Source organism: Dipodomys merriami, unplaced genomic scaffold (genome assembly GCF_024711535.1).
Source record: "Dipodomys merriami isolate MVZ:Mamm:240054 unplaced genomic scaffold, mDipMer1.0.p SCAF_125, whole genome shotgun sequence".
Taxonomy (NCBI): domain Eukaryota; kingdom Metazoa; phylum Chordata; class Mammalia; order Rodentia; family Heteromyidae; genus Dipodomys; species Dipodomys merriami.
Window position 1 is genome coordinate 701185 of NW_027202549.1, and position 18504 is coordinate 719688.

Below are 18504 nucleotides of genomic sequence, written 5' to 3' on the forward strand. Positions count from 1 at the left end.
GCCAGCCTAGGCAGGAAAGTCCCTGACACTCATCTCCAGTGAACCACCTGAAAACCGGAAGTGGCGCTGTGGCCCAAGTGGCAGAGCGCCAGCCTTGAGCTGAAGAGCTGAGGGACAGCGCCCAGGCCCTGAGTTCAGGCCCCCCCACACACACACACACCAGCAGTACCCTGGGTCTTTACGCGGCAACCAAGGCCACACCGGGCCCCCTCCAGCTCTCCAAGTGAGCTGAGGCTTGGCCTGGCCGGCAGAGCGCGCACGCGCAGAGGGCTTCTCGCTGGCTGCCCAGTTTCACGCACTCCCGACTCCCTCCGCGGCAGCGCCTGCAGGCCAAGCCGCCCGCACGGCGCCTCTCCAACCTTAACCACGGCCCCATACCCGCTCGTGATTTGCTCCTCAGGTGGCAGGTGGTAGCCGTGCCAGCTGGCATCGCCAGCTGCTCTAAGGCGAGTGGGTTCTGGGTGCGAGTTGCAGCCGGGGTAAAAACGTACCCAGACACACCCCATGTGCACCCCAACAGTACAACTCGACATCAACCTCAGGAAAACAACTCCATGAAGGCTGCCGCCGCCAAAGCGTCAACCCTTGCTGGTCTCTGACTCGGGAGCAAAGAATTGCCTGGCACGGGGGCAGCTGGAGAGCCAAGGGAACCTAGAAAGTTCTACACGTGTGTGTGTGTGTGTGTGTGTGTGTGTGTGTGTGTGTGTTAGAGAGGATACTGTTGCTGGAACTCAGGACCTGGGCGCTGTCCCTTCGTTTTTTTGCTCAAGGTTGGGGCTCTACCACTTGGGCCACTGCTCCCTTTCTGGCTTTTTGCTGGTTAATTGGAGCAAAGAGTCTCACGGACTTTCCCGACCAAGCTGGCTTTGAACCAGGGTCCTCAGCTCTCAGCCTCCTGAGCAGCTGGGATTACAGGCGTGAGCCGCTGCTCACTCAAGGATCGATATCAAGAATACACTAAACAAATCCAAGGAGGAAATTGCCCCGTTCACTGCACAGCCAAGGGCTCCAAAGAAGCACAAATGGCCACACACAGCACACACGCACACAGCACACACACACACACAGCACACACACACACGTGACATCCTTTGCCACAGAGGAAATGCAAATCCATCTCACCCCAGCCAAGAATGTCATCAGGAAAACAACAAGGGCTGGTCGGGGCGGGGGAGAGGAAGGCAGGTAGGAAGAGCAACAGAGGCCAACGCTGCGGAAGGCAGTATGGCCGCGGAACCCTAAGCACCGTGCCTTTCCCTGGCCTCTAATGGGATCGGAGCTGCGTCCTCAGCAGAGGAGGATGATGGGTACAGAAGACCCTGGAAGCGCGCTCCGTCGCAGACGCGCCGCCTGGGAGCGCTCCTGTGGCGAGGCCGCTCCGCGTGTGTGAGCGCGCGCTGGCGGCAGCGCAGCCGGGCCCCACCCTGCTCTGGGACCCGGATGTCTTGAACGTCCTGGTCTCTTGGTGCGCGTGCGCGTGCGCGTGCGCGGGGACAGGCCGTGTCGACGGCGCTGACAACACGAGAGGCGGATACTCACGGTTCAGCCACGCTCGCGTCGGGAGACTCGGTTTCAGTGGGGGTTTCGGGCAGGGAGGAGCCCGACTCCTGGATCTGACACAGCTCCTCGTCCGTGATGATGTCGAACACCGCGTCGTCCGGGGACCTGCAGTCAGCCGCGGGCCCTGGGGGCAGGAGCGGAGGGGAGGGGAGAGACACGACGGTCACTCGCACCCACAGCGCCCCTGCCCGGGGCGAGGGGAGCACGGGAGCAGAGGCTTCCAGCGCATCTGCCTTCCCCGGGCTCTGTAGTTACATGGGAAGACCTGTCTGAAAGTAGCAGCACGGACCACACACGTCTGGGCAGCCCAGGCCGAACCCTGCTCCTGCCCCAGGAGGCTGAGATCTGAGGACCGAGGTTCAAAGCCAGCCCAGGCAGGAAAGTCCGTGAGACTCCTATCTCCAATAAACCACCAGAAAACCGGAAGTGGCGCTGTGGCTCAAGTGGTAGAGCGCTGGCCTTGAGCGGAAGAGCTGAGGGACAGCGCCCAGGCCCAGAGTTCAAGCCCCACGGCCAAGAAAAACGATCTGAAGACCTGGGAGACTCCAGGGCAGCCTCCCACACCGTGCTTGCTTGTCTACCAGGAAGAACGGTGTTTCTGGAGGGCGAGGCCGAGCTCACAGGGACTGCCTGTACACCCGGCGCCTGCTTCCCTTCCCCGGGCAGTGAGCATGCGCGAGGCAGCGCTGCCCACGGGGGAGGCCACCCCCCTCCAGCTGAGTCAGGAAGTCTCGGATTGGTGGGAGCTCCCCCAAATCCCGAGAACACGAGGGTGGTCCACGGGCTGCGTGGGACCGACCTGGGCCCCCGGCGGCTGGCGTTGCGGTCTGGGCGGGGGACGGCGCGGGGCTGGCCTCGCCCTGGCTGGCGCCGGAGCTGGCGCTGCCGGGGGAGCCGGGCCCGTCGCCGCACTTCTGGAAGCAGGCTCGGCAGCAGCGCTCCTTCTTGCCACCGGGCTTGGGCAGCACGTAGTTGTTGCAGCAGTAGTAACAGAAGGCGCGCCCGCAGATCCTGGAACACAGGGTTGCCCGGAAGTGAGCGCGCATGCGCGGGAGGGGGGGGGAAAGCGCTGGCGCTGGTGCGGGCGCACGCGCATGCGCGCTGACCTGCAGTGGTGGCGGCGCACCATCCAGCCGAACTCGCGCCTGCAGTCGTGGCAGTGGGTCGCCTCCGCGTCCCCCACGCACCGCTCCTCGGCGCTGAGCTTCTGCTGGAACTCCAGGGCGTCCGACTTCTGCCACAGCGCGTCCTTGTCCCTGGGGCAGAAGCACAGGGAGTCCGTGCGCCCCGCCACCCGCTGAGCACGGCCGCCGGAGCCCCCCAGAGCCCCCCAGAGCCCCCGCCACGCCAGGGCTCCTGCTGCCACGGGGCGGGGCGTGTGTGTGCGCACGCGCAGGGGATGCTGGGACGTGCACGCAGAGCTGTCGTGCAAGAAGTTGCCCGCACCCACAATCCCCGCGGACAGGGGGGCCGGGCGCCGGCGGCTCCCGCCTGTCATCCGAGCCGCTCAGGAGGCTGAGATGGGAGGATCGTGGTTCAAAGCCAGCCCGGGCAGGAAAGTCTGTGAGACTCTGATCTCCAATGAACCACGCAGAAAACTGGAAGTGGCGCTGTGGCTCAAGGGGTAGAGCGTTTGTCTTGAGCTGAAGAGCTGAGGGACAGTGCCCAGGCCCAGAGTTCAATCCCCACGACTGACCAAAAAAAATAAAAAAAAAAAAGCCGCACAGACGTCCCTGCCTGGGCTGGCTTTGAACCAAGATCCTCCAGACCTCAGCCTCCTGCGTTGCTGGAATTGCAAAGTAAGAGCCACCCTTGTCCAGCACAACCTTTGAAAGCAACTAATCACACAGCAGAGCATGAAATTCCCCAGGCCAGGTCCACAGCCAGCTAGTGGTCCGGCCTTCCAGAGTGCTCGATCCCAGGATTGTGTGGGCCTCAGGAAGGACACGCAGGTGGACAGACACAAGGAGACGGGCCGGGCCCCTGGCTCCCAGAGCTGGCTGCCTGCTGGCCGGGCCGGCCCTCACCTGAGCAGCTCTATGAGCCTCTCCTCCAGGTACTTCTTCGTTCGGTTCAGGTCGTCCAGGTCGGCGAGCAGCTTCTGGTCGTTCCTCTCCCGGTCGGTCACCTCTTGGCAGAGTTTGGTGTAATACTCTTGGATTTTTGCTGAGGCTTTGGTCAGCTCCTTCTGTGTTCTGGGCAGGAGGGGGGAGGGATCGATATCATCCGATCGGCTATGGGGCTCCACTTTCTCGGGGGGTTCACCTAGACTCTCAGCAAAGTGTCCCCCTGACTTTGGAACTCAGGCTGTCCCTGAGGCTTGGTTGCTCAAGGCTGGCGTTCTACCACTTGAGCCACACTTCGGGTTTTTGGTTTGCTTTTTGGTTGCTGGTGGCTCATTGGAAATAAGACTCAGACCGACGTTCCTGCCTGGCGTGGCCACCAACTGCGATCCTCAGATCTCAGCCTCCCGAGTAGCGGGAGCCGCGGGAAGGACTCACCGGTCCAGCTGCTCGCGCAGGGCGGCCGCCTCCTGCTCCTTCTGCAGCGCGCAGGCCTGGCACTCGGCCAGGCGGCTGCTGGTGCAACTCAGCTTCTCCTCCATGGCTGCTTGCGAAGCCTGGCACGGGACACAAGGGAGGGGACCCTCAGCTTGTCCAAGCCCGCCCGAGATACCCACAATTCCTGGGATGGGACCAGCGTGGCTTCTGCACTTGTGCAGTTTGGGCTGTCAATGGGCTGGCCAAGAAAGAGCGTGCCCCCCCACCCCCACCCCATCCCTGCTTCCTTTTTCCCTTGGCAGCTCCAGGGTGTCTGAACGGATGGGCCTATGACCCCGGGTTTGGGACACTGAGCAGAAAGCCCCCCTGAAATGGCCCCCACAAAGCCTCCCTCCCTGGCGGGCCCACACACAGCGACCACTGACCTTCAACTCGTCCACGGCCTCGCGGGCCACCTGCAGCTGCTGGCCCCGCTCGTCCAGCTGCGCCCTGAGGCTCTCGCCCTCTTCGTTGGCCGTCTGGAGAGAAGTACAAAGGAGGATGGTGAAAGATGGGGTTCCTTGCTCAACTCCTTAAACTGCTGTTCACTCCTCAGTTTTCTGGCTCAAGGCTGGTGCCCAACCACTTGGGCCACACCACCACCTGCAGCTTTTTGGCGGTAACAGTGGAGAGGAGAATCTCACTGCCCAGGCTGGCCTCAGATTAGGATCCTCAGATCGCAGCCTCCTGAGTAGGCTGGAGGACAGGTGTGAGCCGCTGGTGGCGAGCAGCCCTGGGTTCTGATTCTAGGCTAAGCTGTTGCGGGCCAGTGTTCCGTCCCTAACGCATTCCTGCAGGGAGAAATATGCTGCTGTGGGGTACCACGGCAGGATGGAATCACAGGGGATCCGCCTGCCCTGGGGAGATGGGTGGAACCCCAAAGTTTTTTAATTTGTTGTCGATGGTGGGGCTTGAACTCTGGGCCTGGACGCTGTCCCTCAAGCTCTTCAGCTCAAGGCGAGCGCTCTACCACTTGAGCCACAGCACCACTTCCGGTTTTCTGGTGCTTCAGTGGACTTAAGAGTCTCACGGCCTTTCCTGCCCGGGGCTGGCTTTGAACTGCGATCCTTAGATCTCAGCCTCCTGAGGAGAAGCTAAGGTTGATAAGCCCAACCGGGAAGTGGTAAGCCCGCTTTACCTTCAGCTGGCTTTGGTAATCCATGATCTCGGTGCTCAGCTGGAACTTGAGGGCGTCCCGCTCCTGGCGTGCGGCCTCCTGTAGGCTCTGGGCCTGCTGCTCGGCTTGAGCCAGCTGGACCTGCAGGCCAGCCAGGGAGCCGGCTGCCTCCTCGGCCCTCTTGAGCTGCTCCTGCAGACTCTCGTTCTCTTGCTGGAGGCCCGCGACCTGGCTTTCCAGGCTGGCCCTCGTCCTGGCCGCCGCCTCTTTGCAGTCCTGCAGCTCCTGGGCGGTGCAGGCCAGCGCGCCCTGCACCCGCTCCTTCTCTGCCGTCAGCGCGCACACCTGGATGCCCAGCTCGGCCGTGTCGGTGTTGGCCCGGCGCAGCTGCTCCTGCAGCTCCACGTGCGCCAGCTGCGCGTCCTCGGAGCCGCCCGCCACGCGCAGCAGCTCGGCCTGCAGGGCCGCGGCCGCCTGCTCCTCCTGCCGGTCCCCTTGGGCCTCGGAGCAGTGCAGCAGCTCCTGCACGTGGGCCCGGTTCAGCGCCTCGTTCTGCTCCTTCAGCTGCTGCACCAGGGCCTTGTGCTCCTGCAGGGTGGCCTCCGTCACCATCAGCTGGCTCTGCGCCTTGTCGCGCTCGCCCAGGGCCACCCGCAGCTTGGCGTGCAGGTCGCCCACCTCGGCCTGCAGCCGCCGGGCCTCCGCTTGGTGGACCTCCAGCTGGGCCTGACACAGCACGGCCAGCTGCACGCTGTCGCCCCGGGGCAGCTCCTCGGGGCCTTTCTGGCTGCTGAGGGTCTCGATCAGCTGGCTCTGCTGCTGGCACTGATGCTCCAGGGCCTTGCGCTCCCCGTCCCGGGACTCGGCCAGCTGCCGCCATTTCAGGGCCTCCTGGCGCAGGCGATCGCATTCCTGCTCCTTGCTCTGCAGGGCCGCCTCCTTCTCGGCCACCTGCGCCTTCATGGCCTCCTTGGCCTTCCGCACCGCCAGGAGGCTGGCCTCCATCTGGTCGCCCAGGTGGCGGATGCTGGCCTGCTCGGCCTCCAGCGAGGCCAGGGAGCCCTGGATGGCCGCCTCGCGCCGCTGCAGCGTCTGGTAGTCGGCCTGCAGGGCCTGCAGCTTGCCCTCCAGGAGCTGGTTGCGCCCGGCCATGCTCTGCAGCTCGCGCCTCAGCTCTCCGTTGGCCCGCCGGAGCTGCTCCTCCTCCGGATCCCGGCCCTGTCCCTCCTCCGGGGCCTGCGGGGGACCCGGGTCCACCTTCTGCGGCTCCTGGTCGCTCGCGCGCATGCTCGCCTGCGCCAGCTGCGCCTCCAGGGCCCGGGCCTCTCGCTCCAGCTGCTCCTTCTCCTGGCGCTGCTGCTGCGCCTGCGCCCTGGCCGCCGCCAGCTCGTCCTCCACCGTGCGCAGGCGCAGCAGCGACTCCCGCATCGCGGCGTTCTCGCCTTCCACCAGCTGGAGCTTGCCTTGCAGCTCCTGGATCTGCAGGGCCGAGGCCGGGGCCGCCGCTGAGCTGCTCTCGGCGCCGGCCAGCCGGTCTGCGAGCTGCGCCAGCAGCTGGCTCTTCTGGCCCAGCGCGTCCCGCGTGGCCCGCAGCTCCCGCGCCAGGGGTTGGAGCAGGGCCTCGCCCCGCTCGCGCGCGGAGCCGCTGTCCCCCTCCTCCTCCTCCGCGGGCTGCAGGCGGCGCAGCAGCTCCTGCATGGTGGCCTGCGTGGCCTGCGTGGCCGTCCGCTGCCGCTGGAGCTCGGCCGCCAGGCCCGCCCAGGGCTCCCCCTCGTGGCCCGCCTCCACCTGCGCCCCCCGGGCGGCCCGCAGCTCCCCGTTCTCCCGCTCCAGCTGCTCCAGGCGCTGCTGAAGCTGCTTCTCCCGCACCTCCAGCTGCTCCAGCTCCAGCCGCATCTCGTCAAAGCCCTCCAGCGCCTCGTTGTTTACCTGGCTGCTGAGGTCCAAGCTGGAAGCCATATCCTGAGTCTGGGGGGGAGGAAGGGGACAGGAACAGCAGGAACAACAAAAAGACAAGTAGCTTTTGAGATGAAGGGGCCGACCCGGCTGCTTGGAGCAGCACGATTCAAAATGCACGGAGCCCACCCCCCACCCCCCGGCCTAGGGTGGAGTCTAACGAGCTACCCCAAGGTCTAGAGCCCGTTGTTCAAAGCATCGGCCCCAGGTCAGGAGCGCAGTTCAAGGCCATGAGGCCATGGGTGCGTGGGGACACCACTGAGATGTGTATTCACTGAGATGTGTATTCTGCATGCCGCTTTTCCACCTTGCTTCACGCAATGGATACTGGCTGCTGGATAAACTTGAGTGTAATCATGATCCACACAGTGGCGCACCCCTGTATCATAACCACAAGTCCTGGCATACGAAGCCACAAAATGAAGACTGGCCTATTTTCTACTTTAAATGTTCCTCTAGGTTGCTTATTTATTGTCTTTTTTTTCTGAACTCTGGGCCTGGGCGCTGTCCCTCAGCTCTTTAGCTCAAGGCTAGCGCTCTACCACTTGAGCCACAGTGCCACTTCTGGCTTTTTTTTTCTGCTTATGTGGTGCTGAGGAATTGAGCCCAGCGCTTCATGCATGTGAGGCAAGCGCTCTACCACTGAGCCACCTTCCCAGCCCTTATTTGTTGTCTTTAAGTGCCAGTACTGGAGCTCCAACTCGGGGTCTGGGCGCTGTCCCTGAGCTTCTGTGGCTCAAAGCTAGTGCTGTACCACTTGAACCACGGCTCCCCGTCCATCCTTGCAGGGGTTAGGAGATAAGAGCCTCATAGACCTTCCTGCCTGGGCTGGCTTCAAATCATGATGCTCCTGAGCAGCGAGGGTTACAGATCTCAGCTCCTTACTGGCTGAGTGACCCATTTCCACAAAGCTTTAGAGAGCGGCGATACATCAGTCAAATACTGCTACTTATGACTTCCTGACCTGGTCTTACACTCTGCTCATGCGTTCCCTTCCTCACAAGCGAGGATTTCAAGTGCTCCATCTCATGGAGGAGAGAACTGAAGTTTAGACGCCATGTTGGCAGGTGGCAGGGCCACGATTTGACTTTTCTTCACTCCATCATGCTTAATTCCAGTGTTAAACTGCTCCTTTTAAGATACCTGACAAAAATCTTCTTAAAACAATTTAGATTTAGGAGCTGGGAAGGTGGCTCAGTGGTAAAGTACTCGCCTAGCATGCATGAAACCCTGGGTTCGACTCCTCAGCACCACATACACAGAAAAAGCCAGAGGAGGTGCTGTGGCCAAGTGGTAGAGCACCAGGCTTGAGCAAAAGCAGCTCAGGGACAGTGCCCAGGCCCTGAGTTCAAGCCCAAGGACTGGTACAAAAAAAACAAAAATTAGATTTCAAGGAGTCTGGTTGGATGAAGGGAAAAAAACAAAAAAAACTAAATTCCAGAACGTGGTAGATGCATCCCGAGGGGGATGGTCCGTGCTCTTGGTCTGAGCAATGGGTATGTGCAAACGGCACCCCTGACTTGCAAATGGCACCCCTGACTTGTGAGGGGCAAGGTCGTCCCGGGGCAGTCACAATAGCAAAGAAAGCCCCAGCCTTCCTGCCGTTACCTGCAAGTAGTTGCTCAGCAAACTGCTCATGCTGGAGCTTCGGCTCGGGGGTTTCCACATATAAGCAGAAGAGCTAGTGGCCAGCGTCCTCCTGTGCGGTGATAGAAGACACGTGTGTGTACATACATATGTACATGTGTCCGTATGCACATGGGTGTACATACATATACACACCCATCCATGATACACACAAAAATAAAACGGCGTAATCTTTGTTAGATGAGGCTGGGCACTAGTGGCTCCCGCCTGTCATCCTAGCTACTCGGGGCTGGGATGTGAGGATCACGGTTTAAAGCCACTCTAGGCAGGAAAGTCTGAGACTCTCATCTCCAAGAGACCACCAGAAAACCAGAAGTGATGCTGTGGCTCAAGTGACAAGTGCTCACCTTGAGCTGAAGAGAACAAGGACAGGGCCCAGGCCTAGCTCTAGTTCAAGGCCCACAACCAACAAAACAAGCGAACTTCTTCAGCAACCTTTTACGGGGACAAATTGTAACTTTCACCCCCTTTGCCTGAAATGCCTTCATGATGGTCGACACAATTGGGCCCACATTCTTCCTGTGGCTCCCGTCTCCAAGTTCCTTTAGGAAATGGAAACCATGGGCCTCGCGCGGGCTTTTCCACTGACGCGCATGGCCTGGCCCATTTGGTTCAGTCTTGGAGCCCTCAGATGCTATCTTACCTTAAGCTTGAACACATCTGTGCCGCTGGCATGAGTTGTGCTGAGTAAGCACAATTACGGCGGCGCCTGTGCAATCTTCAAAACCTCAAATGTCTCTTTTCTTTTTTTTGGGGGGGGGGGGGAAGGGGTTGGTGGTGGTAGTAGAAGCAAAGGGCCGGCCTCAGAGCTCAATCCTCCTATATATGGACCTCCTGCATAGCTGTAATGATAGCTGGATACCACCCCCATGCCCAACTTGCTTTGTGGAAAAGGGGCTAATTTTCTGCCATGGCTGGACTGATTTTTTGTTGGGGTTTTTTGTTTGTTTGTTTTTTGGGTCCGGTCGTGGGGCCTGAACTCTGGGCCTGGGCGCTGTCCCTCACTCAGCTCTTTAGCTCTAGTAAGCTGAGATTACAGGAGTGAGCCACTGGGCCCAGCTGTTTTTTTGGGGGGGATAGGTGGTGGGTCTTGAACTCTGGGCCTGGACGCTGTCCCTCAGCTCTTCAGTTCAAGGCGAGCGCTCTACCACCTGAGTCACAGCACCATTTCTGGTTTTCTGAGTGGTTTGAGATAAGAGTCTTATGGAGTTTCTTGCCTGGGCTGGCTTTGAACCGTGATCCTCAGATCTCAGCCTCCTGGATGACTAGGATGACAGTTGTGAGCCACCGGCGCCTCGTTTGGGGGGTATTTTGGTAAGTACCTGGCAAACGTTGGCCAGGCAGCATCTAAGTCATAGCCTCTGGAGGCCAGGTCAAACTGAACCTCGGTCAGCTCATAGAGTTGGCCCACGATGTCGGAGCTCAGCTTGGGCTTCAGAAAAGGGCTTCGTGCATAGTACCAGTCACTGTGGAGAGAAACAGAAAAGGTGTGAACAAGGATTTTAATGAAAGGAATAAAGAGCTGGGCGCCGGTGGCTCACATCTGTCATCCTAGCTACTCAGGAGGCTGAGATCTGAGGATCGCAGTTCAAAGCCACGCCTGAGCAGGAAAGTCTGTGAGACTTTTATCTCCAGTGAACCTCCAGAAAACCAGAAATGGCGCTGCGGCTCAAGTGATAGAGCGCTCACTCACCTTGAACTGAAGAGCTCAGGGACAGTGCCCAGGCCCAGAGTTTAAGCCCCACAACTGACAAAAAATAAAAAATAAAGGAATAAAGGAAGCATGAATCTGACCAGTCAGTTAACAGGTGTTAACTCACTACAGTCAAATAACAAAAGACAAACCAGCCGATTTCATTTTTGCTGTAGATAACTAGGATGCTCAAGTCGGCTTGCTCTTCTTGGAAAATGACTGCAGGGATCTTCACGCTTGCTTGTTTATTATTTCTATTAAATCTCTTTCCCAAAAAACATGTGAGAAACCTTCAACCTCCAGGAGTTGCCAAGAAAAGGAAATTGTCGGGGACAGGACACTTGATTTTTGAAGGACAAACTCATCTTCTATTCCTATCCCAGAATTCAGCAGGAGACACCGAGCTCCCTATTAAATTTCTGTTCAGCCAGCCACTTAAAACCTAACGAACTACCCGGAAATGTTACTTCATTTCACATGAAGCAATAGGAATTGTAAAAGGGAAGCTGGGTGCTGGTGGCTCACACCTGTAATCCTACTTACTAAGGAGGCTGAGATCTGAGAATCTCAGTTCAAAGCCAGCCTGGGCAGAGAAATCTGAGCTGGTCTATCTCTAATTAGCCACCAGAGAGCTGGAAGTGGCGCTGTGGCTCAAGTGGTAGAGCGCTCGCCCTGAGCTGAAGAGCTGAGGGACAGCACCTAGGCCCAGAGTTCAAGCCCCATGACCAACAACAACAAAAAAAAGGTAGCATCGATGAGGCTTAAGAAGCACTAGGCTGATTTTGTGGGTGAAGTCCAGCTGCTTATAATGGCGAGCCCCAAACATCCAAGCAAAACACCTTCCCACCACAGAGACGGGCGGCTGTTTCGTGACCCAAAATCCATCCAAAAGGTGCCAACATGAAACACGGCCTTTTCCCGCTCGATCTTCCTTCTTTGGAGGTCAAAACTGGTTTCTTCAGGTTAAGGAGACTGCTGGTGGGGAGGGACGAGACAGAGCTGGGGCGCGGGCAAGCACGAAGGGGTCCCGTGGGTGAGTCCCAGACCCGCAGCTCCTCATCCGCGAGCAGCTTCCCTTCCCGGGCAGGCTGCCTCGCCGCTCTCCTCCTCCCCTTCTCCTTCCCAGCTCTGCGGTGCTGCCTGACCCTGGCTGGTTGTCACCGTCTCCGGGGAGCCCAGCAGTCCTGGTGGCTGCCACCTGTGTGTCCATGAGCGTGGCTGGCAGGCGGGAGAAGGACCTGACCTCAGAGCTAAGCCATCTGACTCTCACAACCTCCCGTGAAGACACATTGTGCCACTCCACACTGAGGACGGCGGTGGGTGGGGTCAGGCCTCCACAGGCGCCTGCCACGCCTGGCGCATGCGTCATCGTATCCCGGGGCGGGCCGCACTGGGCCTTACCTGGTCACTTTAGTGTTCATGAAGCATTGCTGTAAGGTGTCTGCCAGCCTCTGGTGCACCAGCGAGTAGCGGATGAAGGCTCTTCCTCTCCCCAGAGACGTCCGGAGCTGGGGAAGCAGGCAGACAGACAGACAGACAGACAGACAGACAGACAGACAGACAGACAGACAGAGGAAGAGCTCTAAACACATGGCCTTCTGCCCTGGAAGGGCTCAGGGCTGGGTGTGGGACATGGTTAGCACACCAGCATGTTGACCAATGTCCCTGAGACCCCCCCACATCCTTCTCCATTCCAAATCCAAGTCTCCTGGCCAAGCTGTAGGGCCAGAGACTTGGGGGGGGGGGGGATGGGGGAGAGGTTGTGCTGGTCCTGGGGGACTTGAACTCAGGGCCTGGGCTCTGTCCCTTAAGCTTTTTCACTCGAGGCTGGCGCGCTACCATTTGAGCCACACCTCCACTTCCACCTTTTTTGGTGTGTCATTGGAGATAAGAGTCTCACAGATTTCCCAGCCTGGGCTGGCTTCGGCCTGAGATCCTCAGCTCGCAGCCTCCTGAGCAGCTAGGGTGACAGGCCTGAGCCACCAGCATCCAGCTCTAAGGGATCTCTGCATTTGGGGGGATGGAGGCGTGGCTTGGGTGGTAGAGCGACAGCCAAGGAGCAAAAGCAAGCGTCCGATAGCAAGTTTGAGTCCAATCATCTTGTTTCTTTAGGGCGAGATGGTCTGGGCCGTAGGCCTCTGGGGAACATGGGACGTTAGCACTGATCATACTCCAATCCGGGGAATGTGGGATGTTAGCACTGATCCTACTCCTAACATGGCCCCCCTGCAGCCCCCGGCTCACCTCCGAGATGGACTTGACGAAGCGGATCCCGTCATTGGCCCCTTTCACCTTGGCCAGGCAGGCACAAAAGTAGTCCCAGTAGTCTTTCTTGTGCCCCAAGAGGCTGGCCTTCTCCTTCTGGTCGAACTGTGGAAGCAACAGGGCAGAGGGAGGGAGGGAGGTCAAACCACTCTTCACCCGCCAATTCCACACACAGCAACAAGCCTTCCTTCTTAGGCATTAGCCTAGCCGAGGGGAGCCATTGATGGCCGTTACTTGTATGCATTGGCAAGTTGGTATTGGTGTTTTGCTGGTGGGGCGTGGTTCGTTTGACTTTGGTGCTGGTACTGGGGCCTCAAGCCCAGGGCCTCGTGTTCTCCCTTGGCTTTTTCCGCTCAGGGCTGGCACTCTACCGCCTAAGCCACAGCTCCGCTTCCAGCTCTTGGCTGGCTAATTGGAGCTACAAGTCTCATGGATTGTTCTCTCCTGGGCTGGCTTTCAACTACAGCTCTCAGATCTCAGCCTCCTGAGGCGTGAGGACTACAGATCGTGTGCCTCCAGCACTAACTAGTGTGTTCATCACAACGCGAGCATGCTTCATTTCCAGTGTTTACAAGAGGCTAGCTCTTGGGGGGGGATATGGCTGCGAGATTTAGGAATAACAGCTGTCCCCCCCCCCCCACCAAATGTCAGTCCCTGAAGGAACTTCCATGCAGTTCTGTGGAAAGCCACTGCCAAGGCTGCGAATACATGATGAAGAAATGCAAGCAAAGCACGCAGCGTGCAGTGTGTGAACCCAGGCTCGACTTGGGTGAAGAAGGCAATGACTTGGTCCACCAGTGACTCAACTCTCCAGCAGTAATAGATGCTATCTTAATAATTAACACTCCAAACCGCAAGCAAATGTCAGCGCTGAGTCATTTCCAACCCAAACCAAAATGGGCTTCGTTAGAAACAAAAACAACAGGAAAAAAAATTACATATACATATATACACACACACATATATATATATATACACATATATACAGTGGCGGCTGGACACCAGTGGCTCACGCCTATCCTAGCTCCTCAGGAGGCTGAGATCTGAGGATTGATTGTGGTTCAAAGCCAGCCAAGGCAGGAAAGTCCATAGGACTCTTATCTCCAATAAGCCACCAGAAAACCTGAAGCGGCGCTGTGGCTCAGGTGGTAGAGCGCTGGCCTTGAGCTGAAGAGCTGAGGGACAGCACCCAGGCCCAGAGTTCAAGCCCCACCCAGAGGCTCTGCTGAGCCTTCTGAATCGCATCCTGAATGCCATATGCCCAAAGCCTCTGCACGCCTGGCGACACTTACTTGCAGGAGATACTCAAGCTTGTAGGAAAACTTGTGCAAACTGGTGCTGTCATCGGTGATGGGCTCTCCCACTTCCTTGAATTCGCTGCTCAGTTCGGTCACCGCATCTTTAAGACACACGGATGGGAACACATCACTACAGACGCAGGAGTCAGAGAAGACAGCAAGAAGATGCCAGATGCATGAGGAGGAAGAGGCCAGGGAAAGCCCTGCGCACGTCCAGCCACATTAAATATCCTGGTGCTTTCACTTCGGGGAAGAGTGTTAAGATGTTCTCAGGGCCCGGCGCTGCTGGCTCACGCCTGTCACCCTAGCTACTCAGGAGGCTGAGATCTGAGGATTGCGGTTCAAAGCCAACCCGGGCAAGAAAGTCTGAGAGACTTATCTCCAATGAACCACCAGAAAACTGGAAGTGGCGCTGTGGCTCAAGTGGTAGAGGACCAGTCTTCAGTGAAAAAAGATAAATGGAAGTGTAAGGCCTTGAGTTTGAAACCCAGTACTGGTACCAAAAACAGAAAGGTGGGGGGGGGGGGGACTTTCAAGGCATAACCCTGCTGAACATTTAAAATCCACTGATTGAAACAAATTCCAGGAAATGGAACATGCAGATTTTTTTTGTCGGTGGCAGTGATGAGAGTATTTGGTTTTGTTTTAGAGGTTTTGTTTTCTGTCTTTTAACGGGGGGACAAGGGGAGGATGCAGAAATGGAGGGTGAACAAATGCAATCATGTGATCAGGGAACCCTTTCAGTGGAAAATGAACTGTGAAACTTGTGGGTGGGGAAACTGAGGGAAAGCGAAGGAAGGGGTGACACTGTCTGGACTTACGAAACCGTCACCCCTCGGAACAACACCTGGATCAAATTCTACCTTAAAAACTTTACCCAAAAAAGTACTCTTGCAGAAAATAGACTACATGGCGAAGAACGGAGACTGCTGCTAGTCTGTTGCTGTGTGATCACCAGCTCGGCACCTAGCCCCTCTGTGTCCTTTTCCTCATTTCCAAGCTGGGTCTCTAGCTCACAGCCAGATGTTAGCTAATACCCACACCACGTGTCTTGTGCATTGGTAATGCTAAGCAATCAGACTCAGCATCCCCAATCCGAAAGCATATCGCGTGAATTCACAAAGTTGGGGTAGGTTCTGGCAGGTTTGGATTGCTGATTTCCAGATCAGGGTTGTTTTACCAGTGACATCTACGCGACTATTCCTACACGCCAAGACATCCAAACGCAAAATGACCTGTGTAGCTTGTGGGCAGACACAGGAGGGGGAAGACTGGGGGACGGTGAAGGGAGGGGTGACATGGTCCCCACAAAGCAATGCACTCATTGTCTGACTTGTGAAATGAAACTTCTGTACACCACCTTCCTGAGATTATGCTACTTTTGTAAACATCCAAACTGTGAAACTCCAAGGACCACGTGTCAGATAAGGGCCAGAGGAAGCCAGCCTGTGGCGGTCAAGGCCAAAGCCCAGACACAACTTGCATCTGGGGGCGGCCTTTGGGCCACAGTGGAGGTGACACCAGGGTCTCCGCCAGCCTGGGGGGGCGTGGTCAGCTTCGGCTTCTCTTACAGCCAATGAATGCGCTGGAATGCCCAAGAGGCCTTTGTGGCCAACCCTGGCCAGTGAGAAACTTCCTGAATGTGGCTCTTAGGGCGTCCTAGGTGAAACCAGGCCTCTGAAACCATCAGAGAAGCAACCTGTGTCTTCCGCCCCTGCCAGGCTTTGCCTGCAGCTCCGTGTGCATGCCCGGCCTTGCTTTTCTCAAACAAGACAAGGGTGTTAAAAACCGGGTGCCAGTGGCTCAGTCATCCTAGTTACTCAGGAGGCTAAGATCTGAGGATAGTGATTTGAGTCCAAGCCCCAGTACTGGCACACATACACACACATGGGGTGGGGGGGAGAGAGGAGGGTCGTAAGTCCCACTGTCTGTCCCTCAGGAAGCTGGGAGAGGGCAGCAGACCCAGAGCTGGAGAATGGCAGCGGCAATGGGCTCTCTCCCTGCCAGCCAGGGCCACGTGACACAGCAGAACAAGACGGACCGGTGCGTGACCTGCCAAGCCAGACGGAAGATAGTCTTCCTGCAAGAAGCCAGCTGCCCAGAGCCTGGCCATTTCATCAGAGGCCACCAGGAAGCTCGGGATCCACACACACCAACGGAGACCAGCGCCAGAGCAACCGCACAGGCTCCCCAGCTGACATCCCCAAAGGTGTCTATAGGCTGCGCGCTCGGCGCTCTGCTGCCAAGCGGGGCAAACAGAGACAGATTTTTTTTTTTTTCCCTCAGCTGGCAGCGGAAGGATCATCAGCCCCAACTCCCTCCCAGCCAAAGCCCCAGCACCCAGTGAGCCAGGAACCTTGGAGATCGCGGATGATCCTCTGCAACTGGCTCTCGGCGCCGGAGGAAGCCATGGCGCATGCGCAGCCAGCCCTCCTGCTCGGGTGCGTCTGGAAAGAGGCCGCCAGTCAGTGGTGCTCAGACTCCATGCTGGACCTGCACAGGGGACAGACACTGACTGAGGACACCCCTCTGGCCACAAGGTCACCCCACCTGCTATCATCCCAGAAGAGACAGCGTGCCCCCTTTCTGCCACTGAACGATCAGATTCCCTGACCTGCTTTGGAGGCGCAGGAGAAAGATCAACACGGAACACGGTGTTCTACGTCCTTGGACAGGATCGGCTCGCCTTCCCACCTTGGCAGAGTCTCCCCAGGGCCCCCCCAGGGAGGGCACAGCCCGGCTTGCCTGGCAGATAAATGGCTCCCTCCCTGGTTCTCCACTGGCCAGAGCACGGATCAGCCCGCTCTGCTGACACTGCCTAGGCCTGGCACCCGGGAGACTAGGTGGCTGTCCTACCAGCAAGGGACAGGTGTCTATTTTAAGCTCCATGACAGGCCTTGGCAGTTGGTGAATCCCGGGTTAACAGCCCAATGCCAGTATCTGGTAATGTGATTTAAGGACACTTCGGTGGCTGCAGATCAACGGTGAGGAGGCCACAGTAGCTAGTGGAAAGGGGCCTGGCCACGCGTGCGTGCGTGCGTGCATGCACTCTTCAGGGAACGTCTGATTCTGTCTACTGCAAAGCCGCAGGGTTTGCGGTGGAGAGGCCCGCCAGGTGGCAGCGGCTCACGCCTGGCATCCTAGTGACTCTGAAGGCTGAGATCTGAGCCACAAGGTCCAAAGCCAGCCTGGACAGAAAGGAGACCTGGATCGCTAATTCACCAGCAAAAACACAGACGTGGAACTATGGCTCAAGTAGCAGAGCACCAGCCTTAAGTGAAGACACTGAGCGAGAGTGTGAGGCCTGAGTTCAAGTCCCAGTACCCCCTGCACTAAGAGCCACTACGAGGAGGGTGGACAGGCCCTGTTCCCTTTTACACACAACTACTGGTTTTTGTTTTTTGGTTGGTCCTGGGGCTTGAACTCAGGGCCTGGGTGCTGTCCCTCAGCCCTTCAGCTCAAGGTGCTCTACCACTTGAGCCACAGTGCCACTTCCGGTTTTCTGGTGGTTCATTGGAGCTAAGAGTCTCACAGCCTTTCCTGCCAGGGTTGGCTTTGAACCTTGATCTTTGGATCTCAGCCTCCCGAGTAGCTAGGATGACAGGCGTGAGCCACGGGCTCCCAGCCTACTTTTTACTTCTCATAGTCACCCTGGGTGGACCAACCTCTTCCCCACTCAGCAAGAGAAAACTGAAGCTCAGGGGAGAGAGTCAGGCGGCGAAACCCCTGCTCAGTGGGATTTCAAACCTGCCAATTTTCCCAGAATGCCCCAAGGCCCTTTAAGACTGTGCCATGAGCACTCTAGCAAGGGACTAAGTGCCCCTCCTGGGTATTAGAACCACTTTGGCCTCCAGGATCGATATCAGCACCCTCCCCCTGTGCGTCCCCCAGGGCTCTGGCAGTCGGGGCACTGAGGTCCTGGAAGGGCAGAGGTGGCAGCCACAAATATTTACACAAACATCCTGGCACCAGCGTGACAGGGGCCGGTCACGAGCCCAAAGGTCTTGTGCCTATATTTTTAACTCCCTGGCCGGTAGAGCTTCTGTGGCCTGGGAGGGAGAGAGCAGAACACGCGGCTGTGGAGCAGTCCTAGTAATTCACTACCACCGCTATACACAATCAATACATGAGCAAGTCAAGAAGGAGCGAGCGGGCGCTGGTGGCTCACGCCTGTCAGCCTAGCTACTCAGGAGGCTGAGATCTGAGGATCGTGGTTCAAAGCCAGCTTGGGCAGGAAAGACCGTGAGACTCTTAATATCCACAACTACTAAAAAGCCAGACAGGACAGGGGATTCTGCTGTGGATTGGGGGAGGGGGGCGGGGGGTGGGGGGCCACTTCTGGAAGGAATCATGGGAAAAGGTGATGGTGCTCCAGGTCTGTGACTGCCCCACGAGACCCCCAGGCCGTGGGTCACTGAGCACACACTG

At 57.9% G+C, this 18504-nt stretch overlaps 1 protein-coding gene across 1 annotated transcript in view; it reads right to left on the bottom strand.

Annotated features, from left to right (window-relative positions):
* Fyco1 (FYVE and coiled-coil domain autophagy adaptor 1) overlaps window positions 1-18504 on the bottom strand; it is a 35330-nt gene that overhangs the window by 6512 nt on the left and 10314 nt on the right. Inside the window, exons 2-14 of the mRNA XM_070017537.1 lie at window positions 16433-16569; window positions 14071-14177; window positions 12758-12883; window positions 11915-12021; window positions 10143-10286; window positions 8782-8872; window positions 5239-7185; window positions 4487-4579; window positions 4062-4180; window positions 3588-3755; window positions 2667-2816; window positions 2360-2571; window positions 1540-1684 (exon numbers count right to left, since the gene is read on the bottom strand). Coding sequence (XP_069873638.1) covers window positions 1540-1684; window positions 2360-2571; window positions 2667-2816; window positions 3588-3755; window positions 4062-4180; window positions 4487-4579; window positions 5239-7185; window positions 8782-8872; window positions 10143-10286; window positions 11915-12021; window positions 12758-12883; window positions 14071-14177; window positions 16433-16487 — 3464 coding nt within the window. The 5' untranslated portion in view covers window positions 16488-16569. The remainder of the gene's footprint in view (window positions 1-1539; window positions 1685-2359; window positions 2572-2666; window positions 2817-3587; window positions 3756-4061; window positions 4181-4486; window positions 4580-5238; window positions 7186-8781; window positions 8873-10142; window positions 10287-11914; window positions 12022-12757; window positions 12884-14070; window positions 14178-16432; window positions 16570-18504) is intronic.